Source organism: Protomyctophum parallelum (assembly GCF_964188405.1).
Source record: "Protomyctophum parallelum genome assembly, chromosome: 10".
In the NCBI taxonomy this organism is placed as follows: domain Eukaryota; kingdom Metazoa; phylum Chordata; class Actinopteri; order Myctophiformes; family Myctophidae; genus Protomyctophum; species Protomyctophum parallelum.
Genome location: NC_139704.1, coordinates 21,330,244 through 21,344,453, shown reverse-complemented (window position 1 = coordinate 21,344,453; position 14,210 = coordinate 21,330,244). Strand labels below are relative to the sequence as shown.

Below are 14,210 nucleotides of genomic sequence, written 5' to 3'. Positions count from 1 at the left end.
TAAGTTATTTTCCTTGTATCCATCCACTGAACACCATACTACCATTACATATTATACAGTTCTATACCCCATGTTTCTATAGCCTACTGTAAATACCATGACAATGTAAAGCAAGCCTACACTTGGTCATAGGCCTACATTAGAACCATGGCTGACAATAGAAAAAGTGAAAAAAGTTAAAAACATCACGTCCATTTTTAGCGGTGACTTTGAAGCTACAGTAGTATAAATCATTCTGTACGTCCAAACATTTTTCAAGCACAAACCGAGAGCTGGTTGCAGTTTATCACGGATTGTGTCTGGTTTTGGTGATTATTAAGTAGTTCCTCATTTGGCGGGGAGCACTGGGGGCCACGCATTAAAAATAAATTAATCCGAATCTGAATCTGAATCTGGGTTCGATCGCAACGACCTTTTCTGCGTATCATTCCCAGTCTCTCTCTCCCTGTTTCCTGTCTCTATACACTATATATGCTATCAATAAAGGCAGAAAAGCCCCCAAAGTATCTTTAAAACTATATATAAAAATAATAAATAACCTTTGCAGCCACTATATATTAATGGCAAGTATTTCCTACATCTTTTTAAGTCTAAAGATCTGAACTAATTAACCCTTTAAAGTACAAAAATATACTTCCGGTACTCATGCAGAATGGCTCATTTTACATTCACATTGGATTGTAATTATTAGTAAGGCATTAATCTCTCCAGACAGATGTTCAATTTATAATGAATTTATTTTTAACGAAATGGGTTCCGACATTAGTAATGCATTATGTGTTCATCACTTTAATGTTACAGCTGGTAAACGTGGGGCTGATTTCCATTACTTTCTTTGCTGCTGCATGGGTAACAAATTAACAATGAATGATTTTAGTTTTGTTTGTTTGTATCTGCAAAGTAGCCTAACTAGTAGTCTAACTATAGCTGTCAAGTAATTGCAGTGGACAAAAAATATTATTTGCCTATAGGCAAGTACAATAGGCGCCATTTGAGTAAATGTACTTATGTCCTTATTTTCCACCACTGCCTGTATGATGGGGTGACCACCGCTCCGGTGGTGAACTGACCACCGGAGCGGTGGTTTGCTCTTCACCGCAGCTCAGTGACGTCATGCTGTAGTTTTGGGTGAAGCGGTGGTCACCCCTTCACCTAAAAGCCAGACTATGAATAGGCCTTAAGGCTCATACATAGTCTGGATTTACGGTGGTGGGGTGACCACCGAACTACAACATGACGTCACGAGCCGCGGTGAAGAGCAAACCACCGCCACCGCTCCAGCCCTTCTCTCTGTTTTTACTCACCACCGCTCAACGTTATTTCAGCTCCGGTGGTCAGCTCACCACCGGAGCGGTGGTCACCTTACCACCGAAAATCCAGACTATGAATAGGCCTTTAAGCCACTGTCCATCATGTTCGTCTGCCCAGACATTTCAAGGGCAAAAACAGAGCTCACCCATTCTCTTGGGAATTGGGACATAATGTCCCAAAACATGTCAAATTATATTTTTATTTATTCGTTTTTGTGGCTTTCGCCTTTATTTTATATTTTTGTATGGAGGGACAGACAGTAGGCTGACAGGAAATGGGGAGAGATGGGGGGAAGACATGCATTAAAGGCCATCGAGATTGGGAGTCGAACCCGCAGCACACTGCCAGGCTGAATTACCAGTCAAGGTGCTTGGACCACTGAGCCAACATGTCAACATGTCAAATTATTCATTATTAACACCACTTATTTAAAAACAAATGAAAATATATTATTAAAGGATTTATATATCTCTGCTGTCTGGAAGAAACCACCTAAACCTCCAAAATGTTCATTTTTCAGAAAATGAAAAAAAAATAATAATCCGGAAATGAAGAAAACCTTAAATTTGAAAACAAAACAATACTACCTCATCAAAGTTGTAGTTGTGACTTTATGTATTGTCAATTACTTGCATGAGAGGGGGAGAGGTGATGGAGTTGGCTGTTTTAGCAAACAGTTTGAGGGTCCAATGGAGTTAAGAGATTTTGTCCAAATTAAGCACTTTTTAATACTTTTCATTGGTTCAATACTTCCGAAACAACATACAGATTACAGACTGTGGGTGGGACAATCAATAGCACTGATTTATGGAGAATTATTTTTCTAAAACCTCAAAAATGGAGTTAGGTGGTTTCCTCCCGAACAGCAACGATATCTGAATCACATATGATTTATACAATGTTTTGGTCTGGTTTCCTTTTTCCTTTTCTGTTAAATGAAATGAACGGTGCTATAGTCACAGACAGTATATCACAAATTAATTTCAGCGACCGGCCAATATGTTTTTCAAGCTTTATGATTTGAAACACTTGTCTCGACCATTCTAATCTAAGCAACAGCTGTCTCCAACAAAGACGGGTCTTTATCTACCCAGAATGCCAATAGAATCTTGGCTATTTGTGGCGCATCTGGAGAACTAAATGAGACAGTTAAAGAAAGTGCTGCAAAGCAATTGATGTCATCCTTTTTCTCCATGCTCTCCATACCCTCCCAACGATCTAATTAAGATATAATTAAGCCAGAGGAAGGCGGCCTTAGTTGCTAGCCAAGAATGGGATTGTGTGTGAGGGCATGAGTGAGTGCTAATCACTGGACATCAGTAGAGGAAGTGGAACAAACAAATAGGAGAGTGATCTCCCAAGCAGTAAAGATCCTCTGACAGGACAGAATCCCAAAAATACAGCCATCATTCACTCCGATAGCCTCTTACCCTTCACTCTCTGGCCCTCCAACCACTATAAGAGACAAACTATCTAGATCCCTGATCACAGTGATCAATCCATGGCCTAGGTGACGGTGTAAAAAATGGGTGGTTTTGGAGATACACCTCTGACCAGTGCTTTGGCAGAGGACGCCGCTGACTCAAGTGGATGCATGCTAATTGAGGCTCTAAATCTTCTATAGGGGAGAAAGAGAGAGCTGCAACATAATATCATCATTAACGGAACACAGAAGCTTTCCGGTCTGTACAAATTAGGCATGTGAAGGCTAGCAATACTATGGATCACTTCACTTCATTGTCTTCGGAAGGGATCCATTGTTTGTCATGCCGTAGTAATCTATCGTGAACTAGTGTTGTGGTGGAGATAACAGTACTGTGCTAATGGTGGGTTTTGTCACTAGGTTCATCTCGGTGTGAACAACACTTAAGGCCAGCTGCTGATTCCATAATTAAAACAACAAAGGACTCTCTGCTGTTTCCGTCTCCTTTACTGATCTCTCCTTTGCAGCAACACACAAAGCAACACAGCTCAACAGTAGTGTTACTTTGTGTGTTTACCCTTTCATTTTGATTCACGCACACATCGCTTGTGAAGAACAAAGTTATTGCACAACTATAGTACTTCATCTCTGAGTTACTGACCTCCAAATGCACCATACTGTATGTCTGATATTGAGAGCTTGTCACCTGCTCAGCTTATTTCTTTCCCCAGACAAGACCTAACATACATACGTATAAATATATCCACCGTGATCAGTTACACTCCTGATTTTTAACTGTGCACAAAACTGCACATCAATTAAAAAATAACCGCTATTTTATTGCTCTTCCCCTTTTTAATTGCATTTTTATATTCTTAGACCTACTGAAGTTTTATGTCAACACCTGCACCAAGCGAAACTTGGTGAATAAAGTCTGAAGTCTGAAGAAATTGAACTAGAGTAGATCTAATAAATGGATCTTCATGTGATTTGATGCAGAGACGGACAGATTGACATGGTGACTACATACTACAGACATGTGCGACAGCACATACTATAGCACATATAGGTACACAAACAGACATAGTTACATATAGTACATATAGGTACACAAACAGACGTAGTTACTTATAGTATTACAATCAAAGGTTCTGTGGCTCCACTATCAAGAGGGCTACACAGGAAACATCCTTAGTGACAACTTAACATTATATTATGCATCATAAGACCACAGGTGAATGAATGGTACGGTACAACGGTAGTATAGTTTGTTTGCGCTGAGCCGATAAACCACTCACCTACAGCATAGTATAACTCACCTGTTTGTCGAACGGAAATGTTACACTCACCTATAGCTGGAACAGAAGGCGTTTCCTGTACCAGAATGGTCAGCAGCAACATTAGCATGATGGTCCTTCTCAGTTTAGAATTGTAATCCAAGCGTCTGTACAGCATGCATGAAGACCTTGTGATCCTTTCAGTTTGGGAAACAGGTCTTTATTCTGGGCCTCTTATCAGCTGGAAGAACATCCCTGACCTGTTTGTGTGTCACTGAATGTTTGTCCCACCTTGACCTCCTTGAAGTTCAGCGATAGGACCATCCATCCTCCCATTGTTCTCACCAGTGGCATGCACAGATAGACACTAGGGGGTGCTAGAGCACCCCCTGCCCTTTAGGCAATTTTGCTCTTAAAAAAAAAGGAAAAAAAAAGTTTTATTTTTTTTCTTAATTTGTAGTGTGGTCCATGGTGACATTGATCAAATCTTGATAAAAAACGCTTCTATCTACTATATTATTTAGGCCCCCACAATCTAAAGCTATGTTTCTATGTCAGTGGTTCTTCGATAAATAAATAAAATAGCAGACCTACAAGCTCGTAGCGCGCCACAGAGTGGCGCAGATCTACATGAGCTTGTAGATCTGCTATTTTTCAATAGCTAAAGCACCAAAATGGGTTCCCGCCCCAAAATGTGCTGCACAAGGTGCCCTTTTTTCACTTGAGCACCTGCCCCTCTAAATGTCTGTGCACGCCACTGGTTCTCACGTCTCCTCTCTCTCCATCCCAAACCCACACTGTAGTCTCCAGGGCCTGAGGTTTGACATCCATATAGCTGGATTTTCTCAGCTAGTGCAAAGAAGTGACCAATTATGAATGCATTAACTCAGTAATAACATCACATCTCTGTAAATTTATAGTATTTTATATAATTTTGTATTTCAATATAGAGTATAGCTTATTTTGTAATCCACCACCTAAACTTTATCACATTCTATGAAGGAAAATCAATCGCTTCAACAGTACTCCAGGGGCTCTGGACAATCAGTAAGGACTGTAAAACTAAATATTTAGCCTTTTGTGAGCAGAGCCAATACTTGACACCTGGACAGAAAATGCCAATGGGGGCATTCTGACCATCTTGAACGAACCATGAGGTAGTTCATGCATGTGTCTTAACTGGCAGCGCATATTGGAGCCACGGGTGAGTCTTTACTGGCCACGTATGTGTCTTAACTGGCAGGGCATGTCGGGGGCACGGGTGAGTCTTAACCGGCCACGTATGTGTCTTAACTGGCAGAGCATGTCGGAGCCACGGGTGAGTCTTAACCGGCCACGTATGTGTCTTAACTGGCAGAGCATGTCGGAGCCAGAAGAAGAAGAAATGCGTTCTGGTAAATCAAGTTTACCAAGGGTAACTGGACTAAGCATCAGATACTTGTTTACAGCCAGGCCCACATGGAGCATTTCATGGTAGTGGTTCAATGCCTTGTCCAAGGGCACTTCAACGGTGGTAATTTTAACGTGTCGGACCGCTGATTCGAACTGGCGACCTTCCGATATCTAGCCCGCTCCGCAATCCACTCGGCCACCGCTACTGGCCATGCATGTCAGACCACTGGTATGTCGGACCAATGTATGCAAGATCATGGCTCTGGAACAGTGGATCCCAGTTGGCCACATTTTCTAGAGCCCCCCCCCCCCCCCCCCCCCCCCCCCCCCCTGCCCTGTCCTTTGGGCTCCCGTGTCGAACACACGGCCGTTTTAGAGATCGATCTCCTGGAATCTTCATCTGCCATCCTCCATCTATCCTCCTTCCCTTGCTACCCTGGATTCTCTCCGTCCCTGTGGTTTTTAAGCTGTCATTAACGCTTCATTTTAGACAAGACAGAAACAAATTACACTTCATTAAAGTAATTTGACTTATCTGCCAACTGTCATGCTGATGCATCCATCACTTCCTCCAAGACAACAGGCTCGACATTGACTGTGCGGTAAACAAAGACCCTCAGTGTGGACATTGAGCGAGCAATAAGGGTGAATAAGTTGCCATTAACTTATTACTTGATCACCTGTCAATCCCAAACAAACGCACAATAGATGTGGCCATTAATAGCTACAATATTTTCAAATGGACCATACGTTTGCAGTTTCTTCTTCTCCTGCGTCCTTTAAATCAATAGTTCACTCTAATCAACAAGGCCATTAGCAGAAATGAGTTGGAACATGGGTAGCTTCTTCTGTGATTACTTTTCTTTTCAACCCACAGTACTGTAGATCTGCTGGCCTCTTGTGTCTTTGTGCACCCTGGCAGGATTCCGTTTATAGTCCCACCCTGAGACCTGAGGCCCATTCTGAAAGAAATGTCTTCTAAATCAGTTTTCTGAAAAACGTTATGTTGCTATATCAGCGGTGCTCAAGCTTTTTCCCTTTCAAGGTGCCCAACAACGATATGCATTTGGTCGATCTGCGTGGCAGGGGGACCACCAGAAGCAAGTATTTCAGTTAAAAATGTTCAAATTATTCCGACAGTAGTCAGTAGGACACATTTACTATGAAAACCTGCATCTTCCGTCCGTTAGTCACCCACACCTCCATATATGGTCACGACTTGTGACATCACGCTCCCATATATGGTCACACCTTGTGACATCACGCCCCCATATATGGTCACGCCTTGTGACATCACACCGCGTGACACGTCACACCACCATATATGGCCATCTCCATTTATGAAGATTACGACACTGACCTCGTCTAACCCTGGATAACCATACATGGAGAAGACTGGACCATCACCTAGATCTGCATATATGGAGCCAGCCAGAAACTCTACATCTGACCTCTCCATATATGGAGCTGACCTGTCATTCCATGTTGATCTGACCTCATCAAACCCTGTACACTCAAGACACGCTCCATATGACACAAATGCTTTCCCAGTTTTAATGGGTTAATACAACACTGCAATGGATAACAAGGGATCTGTATTTTTTTAATTAATTGTTCAAATTTAATTTAATTGAACTTAAAAACATACACTGCAAAGGAGTGGATATATGTGTATTACTTTTAGTTATCTCTATGTAATATGAGGATTATATCATTGTAATGTTTTGATGCTGCAAATGCAGAGGAGCTGAAATCCAGTGATTTGATCTCTATAACGGGACGTTTGGTTTTATGCATCCTAATGCCATTTTAAAGCACATTGCGTTGCCTTGTTGTTGAAATGTTTACAAATTAAAGTGCCTTGCCTCACCTCAGCAGCTATCTTCAGTGTATCTTCATAAAATAGGACATCCGGCTAGAACGGGAAGACCTGCAGGCCAAGGACACCCAACGCAGACTGTCTGCGCATCTGATATGTCACATTAATCACACACACACACACACACACACACACACACACACACACACACACACACACACACACACACACACACACACTCAGAATAACAAATGGATAAACTAATAATACTGTGAATTTTACTGTGTGCGACAAAAGAAAAGGAAAAAAAGATAGAAGCTGGACCACCAGTTCCAAAAACTGGATAAGGATTTTATTGATAACTGAATTACATTTCTCTTTTATACATATTTCATAAATGATACAGGATTTTACATTTTATTTTTGTATTTATTTTGCCAACATTACAGCTTCAGATGTCAACAGAAGAAACCAACAAAAACAAAACAAAAAAGAAAGCGGTCCGAATGAAAACACTAATTTCAACCCAACATTTTTGCTCCACTCTATTTTTCAACATACTTGTATTGCAAGTGCACACGAACAAACAAGATGAAACTTCAAAACAAAAAACACGCGTTCCAAATTAAAAATAAAAATACGTTATTAAATGCAATCAGAGCGGAAAAGAGGATCTGGGATGGATACAGATGAAAGGACAAAAGGGATGAAACGGTGAGGTAAAGTGACAGTCCGACACGCCGTCATACGGCGGAGTCCGGCACGCGACACCGTCGCACGACGAAGTAGGCTATAAATGGGTTTTTTTTAAGTGCGCCCTGGCCTATGCTTCCCTTTGGACTAGATTCTGTGACAGGAGTTAATTGGGGGGGGGGGGGGGGGGTCCGAGAGATCACAGAGAGTTCCCAAAACAACACCCAGGACCGAAGGTGTCTTTCCATCTACTGGGGACTATTGCAGGCAGATGACACGCTGAGAGGTAGGGGCAACTAACTATAGACATGGGCAGAACTAGGGTGGAGGATGGGTTGCAGACTTGCGGTTGGGTTGGCTGGGATTGTGTCGGATTTGTTTTTGGCAGGACAGGACGTTCTGAGGACATGGCGTAAAGATGTTGTAGCCCTGTTCATTCATTCCCCCTTTACACTCACAGAGTTCTCTACAAACCATGTTCTTTAAACTATTTTTCTTTTCTTGATAAATCGTATCCATTTTTTCCCCTCTTTTTTATTTTACATAATTCCCTGTGTAAACATACATTCATGCAACACCCTCTTGATAATAAAGTTTCCTATATTTGATATACTTTGTTGTTGTTTTCTTTTTTCTTTTTCTTTTTCTTTTTTTTTCCCAAGGAAAGAAAAACCAAGGCAATAAAAGGTGGATGTGTGGGCATGGCGTAACGGAGGAGGTGGCGAAGCGCAGAAGAAGTCCGCGGTGTGGAGGATTGGACTTCAGACAGAGTGATCTCACACCCGTAGGTTGCATTTACACATGGGTCTGCAGACCCGCCCATGGCATTTTCAAATGAAGTAAAAAATTAAATTAAAAAAAATGTTGACGCTCAATTTCTGTTGAGCAACAGTGTAGAATTAGCCCAAAAGGAAAGCACATCTCCAAGGAAACAGTATCACATCATGTGTCTGCATGTGTGTGGAAGTAACTTGGCATAGTGTGTACAAGAAGTAGAATTTAAAGCTATTGATTCCTATGAGGTGGGAGTGCTCAATTGATTTATACGCTTACTGAGCAGCAGCGATTAGGGGGAAGGATTCATGGACGTGGTTATCAGTGCCCAGGACAGCAGTACGCTCACACCGATAAGCACGTGGATACACACAGACAGACACATACACCTGCTAAGATTCACTTATTCTAATCCCCTCTTGCCAGCGCACGCAAGTGCCCTCCCTTCTGCAGTGGAGGCTGGTTTCGGAAGTGCAATAGAGATTGAAGTTTCAACTCGGGCTCAACGATCTTCACATTAGAAATGACTGTATAAACATCCTCTATCTATAGCATTATCGTATTTGTTATACCATCCAAAAAGGCACCATTTTCCTTGGAGATCACACGCATCATGTCAACACACGCAAGGACAAATCCTAACTCGAGATCGACATGGATAACCTTTGATTTGACGTGAAGTCATGCATTTCAGCTTTGGAAAAACCGGCAGTTGCGCACTAGGATCGGAAGCAGGAGATGACAAATGAATGGGAGATAAACACAGACTAGCGTCTCTGCCCCAGGGCCTCAGGATATTTGGGATGTCAGGTCATTGTGCTTCCCACACCATTACAACGGTGACCTTCTGTTCAAATGTGGACCAAACCTATTTAGAGCTTAGCAATAAGTAGACAGTTAAACTATATATATATATATATATATATATATATGGCTTTAACAGTCTGTGAAAAAAAACCTAACATGACTAAAGCATGAGTTATGCTCAGTCGTGCGCAGGTGTTATACATCCAAAACATCCAATCTACAAGCTGCAAGTGAGCTTGTGGTGTGGCTTATTTCCATGCACAACACCAGCGTAAAACCATGTACAAATCAGGCATTGGCCATGAGGTGGCAAAGAAAAATGAGAAAAAAGAAAAAACCCAATGAAATCTAAAATTGCAACAACGCTCCTACACACTCACAAGTTTCTACTGAGGGCATACCATAGCATGCAGTCTAACCCTGCCTTACCAAGGGGCACGGAGCATTCACAGCAGTGGGAGAAGAACACTCTGAATTTAGCTCACGATGAGAACCACCTGTGAATGAATGCCATAGTGATGTACCGTTTACAATGTGAACCGCCTTTAACGGCCATTTTCTGAGATCGGTTTGCCAAGCTTGGCGAGGCGAGGGAGCATTCTGCACTCGCCACTACGTTACACATTTTGTGCATTCAGTCAAATGTGACCTCACAGGCATTGTGGTTTCATCAGTCACAAGGATGGACCAAATCCCATGTTGAGAAATGGTTTAGGAGCCTGGAAATATGGTGCGGTAATGCTTTCCAATGGGGAGAATCACGATTGATTGCAGATGTCACCAAAGTCATCCATCCAATCTCTCTATTCCTCCATATCTTGGCTTCATATAAAGCCCTCATATACACAAAAACACATCAAAAGTCAATCTACGGCATGCCTCAGTGGATGTCTGGGAAACACTCACAACAAGTAGGTTTAATTCATATATTCATACTTTAGCATATTCCACTATAGTCTCAGTATTCACAAAATGAGATTAATATAAAGATGACTTTATCATATGGCCTTTGATGGCTTTTCTGCTCCAAAGCATGTACATCAAAGCCATATTAACCCTGTTTCCATCCATCACCATCCATTTGCTTTGCTTTGGTGGCCATGCACTGTTGCTGCATGTTAGCGCGTGCTGTTTTGGAGCGGTCTGCAGGCTATCTAGTTGGATGCCACACAGGCAACTGTGGAATACATTATTGTGTTTATTATTTGACAGATAGTTTAGGTCAAGGTGGTAAATGTATAGAATGGTGAGAGACAGAGACAGAGAGAGAGGTGGTGTGTGTGTGTGAGTGTGTGAGAGAGAGAGAGAGAGAGAGAGAGAGAGAGAGAGAGAGAGAGAGCGAGAGAGAGCGAGAGAGAGAGAGAGAGAGAGAGAGAGAGAGAGAGAACACTGGACAGTTGAGGGGTGTTCTTGATGATGACAGAGATCTGGAGGAAATGCGAATTTGTTTTACTGAAAAAGATGTCTGTAAGAGAGAGCTCCTCCCCCCACTGTGAAAAAAAACTAGCCTCTGTTCACTTTGATTGTATATGTACTGTATATATCTATATATATATATTTCTATATATTTTCTCATAACAAATATACTATGGCTTTCAAAATAAAAAGTGCCAAAATATTTTTTGGAATAAAAGAACACACAGTGATGTTTTTGTCGGTAGTATACTCTCAACCTCGCGCAGACTGACTGGGCCCCCACCCCCCGGTACACAGGACACCAACAGGAAGAGGAAGTGAACCTTCCCCCCACATCCTGCCTGAAGACAACAGGCTCCCGATAAAGGTCACACACTGGGCAGGACAACTGTCCGTCACCCAGAGGGGGCGGGGCGTGGTCAAAGGGAAGGAGGCAGGGGCAGCAGATTTTTGGCCACGGGATGTTGTTGAAGGTCAACCCGGTGGTCTGTCTGGCCACCACCCGTGAGCTTCCTACCACCCCCCCCCCCCCCCCCCCCAACACCTGTAGGGTGGGTGCAGCGGGCTGGAGGAGGGCATCCTTGTAAACTTTGATTTGTGGGACAACGCCCCCCTCTGGAGCCCGCCCACCCTGACGGCAGGCAGGGGCGCGCTCATGCATGCATGCGTGTCCACATAGTAGTGCGACAGCTGCAAAAAGCATGACGACACTTCAATGGCACCTCACTGGCCCCATCGGATGAGTCGGGGGGGACAGTGTCCCAGTGTGTCGCCAGAGTGTCGGAACATACACACACTGCAAGTCCTCTCAGGTGGAGTGCCTCCTGGCCCGATACGTCCTGTCCTGTCCTGTCCGTCCGTCCGTCCGTCCCCCCCCTGCCCTGCCTCCCAGGGTTCTGCGGGCTGTCCCTCTGGAGTCTTGAGGCATAATTCCATATTGCCCAATTTTCATTCCAACATCTTCTTCATCATCATCATCTCCACTCAGGACGTTGATAAAAAGGGGTTCAGTGTTGCTCTTGGGCCTTTTTTTCCACCATCCTCCTCCTCCTCCTTTTGATGGGGGGGGGGGGGGGGGGGGGGTTGCTCGCAATTATATTCAGGAGAAGTAAAAAGAAAAATTAAATAAAAAAGGAGAAAAAAGAACAAAACAAACTCCCACGGTCAAGAGAGCGACGGAGCCTTGTTGGGACATGTGGGGGAGGGAGGAAAGGGGAATAAAGGTGTGGACAGAGGGGGTGGGGGGGGGGTTGGTATAGTTGGGGGGCTGGAGGGGTTAAGGGGTGAGGTGGGATATAGGAGCTCAGAGAGGGTGGGTCGGGGGGGTGGTGGTGGTGGTTGGTGGTGGTGTCGGGGGATTTCAGTCCTTCAATCAATCTTTACTGGAGGTAAGCTGCTGAACTGGGAGCTGGAGCTGGAGGGGGTCCCGAAGACGCCTGAGATCCAACTCCACCTGCACAGGAGGAGGGGAGACATTAATGCTTCATTCATTAAAGATGCAGTGGCATGACCCCCCTCCCCCCTTTATACTAGGAGGAAGATTATGTTTTTATGTGGCTACACCCATCAGTTCATTCATAATTTTACTCCCATGTCCGTATACGTACCTCCCAGCTAGGGGACGTTATTTGCTAGGTCCGTATATACGGACGCCAACGTATACTCTGTGTACTATATATAAAATAATGGTTGAGTCCCATGGCAGATTTTAACATTGATCCGGTTGCTATGCAACGCCTCCATCACCAGCAGCTATGGGACGTTAAATCTGATCTCTGTTTTCCTCCATAAGTCGGAATCCAGGAGAGCTGCCCATGTTTTTTTTGCGGCTTTATAGAGGGACAGACAGACAGGAAATTGGGGGAGTGACATGCAGTAAAGGCCGTCGGGATCGGGAGTCGAACCCGCGGCACACTGCCAGACTCTGACTACCGGCCAAGGTGCCTGGACCGCTGAGCCACGGCCCAGTCCGGATCTTCTAAGATAGATAGGATAGATAGATCTTTATTTGTCATTGCAACGTGTACAACGAAATTAAAAGTGCCAACCAATCAGTGCATCATATCACAAAACATACTGTACAAGATAAAACAAAAACACATGACTTCTTGTTATTGCACAACCCCAGCAGCCCTAATGCACAAGCATGTCATTTTCAGCTGTGTACAGCTGTGTAGCTTTGTACAACAAACCCTTATTGTACTTAAGATAATAAATAGTAATAGAAGGTAATAGATAATAGATAATAGAAACTAAAAATCTTCTGCCATCCAAATTTCAGATGTCATTTGTGACTTTTAACTGCGTCGCTCCCGACATGTAAACGTTTTTGGCGAGAGGTAAATAGTGTGTGCAAATGCAGGGCAAATGATACTAAAGTGTGTGTGTTGAGTGCGAGTATGGGGCGGGCAAACCCCTTCTCTTAAAAGTGAACGCGGCCAGCATAAGTTAACTTAATTTATGCTAACGGCTAGCAGCAGAGAAATAATTAAGTATATACCTGGTTTTCACCTTAACACCATACCCACCTGAACTTAAGCCTCGCCCACAGCTGTTGTTGTATAATAATAAGGGAGGGGTTAGGGTTATGATGTCACTAACGTGGTTTATTTCGATTGGCCTTTTGACTCAAAGGCTTTTAGCTTTCAGGAAGAAACCAAAAATACACAGGGAAGACTTGAAAATTATAACCACACCTGGGGGTCTATTAAAGTAACATGACACATGACACATACAAATCAGGAAAAGTAAAAAAAATCACAGCACTACTATTACAAGTATTCAATTAATCAATCAAAAACACATAAAAAAAAACGCAATCAGAGGTATATATAGGGAGGTGAAGGACAGGTACAGTACAGACAGACAAGGAGCAGGGTTGTTGGGGGGAGTGAATGGTATCAACAGCAGCTGCTGGTGGCATCACCACATGCTCTATTTCAGTCACAGCTTACAGCTGCTACTAGCTCCCCAGTGACTGTACCTCTGCGATATCATCCTTCAGTTTATTGTACTTCTCAATGTCAAAGCGTGTCCTCTTCACCCCCTTGTGGAGGGTCAGCAGATACTGTCTGTCCCGGGCATCAGGATAGAGATATTCCTAGGCGAGGGACGGGGACGGGGGGGGAGAGACACACACACACACACACACACACACACACACACACACACACACACACAATTTGTGAATGTTCAAACTACACGTGAATGTTCAAACTGTGTTCAAATTACATTTTCATACGCATAACACGTATGCTCCCTGGGCACACGGTGAAATTCAAAATGTACACATCCTACC

General features: G+C 43.4%; 1 protein-coding gene across 1 annotated transcript in view; it reads right to left on the bottom strand.

Annotated features, from left to right (window-relative positions):
- Window positions 1–7,552: 7,552 nt before the first annotated feature.
- Window positions 7,553–14,210, bottom strand: part of mcu (mitochondrial calcium uniporter) — a 92,851-nt gene continuing 86,193 nt past the window's right edge. The window contains exons 8-9 of the mRNA XM_083775356.1: window positions 13,896–14,012; window positions 7,553–12,365 (exon numbers count right to left, since the gene is read on the bottom strand). Coding sequence (XP_083631482.1) covers window positions 12,285–12,365; window positions 13,896–14,012 — 198 coding nt within the window. The 3' untranslated portion in view covers window positions 7,553–12,284. The remainder of the gene's footprint in view (window positions 12,366–13,895; window positions 14,013–14,210) is intronic.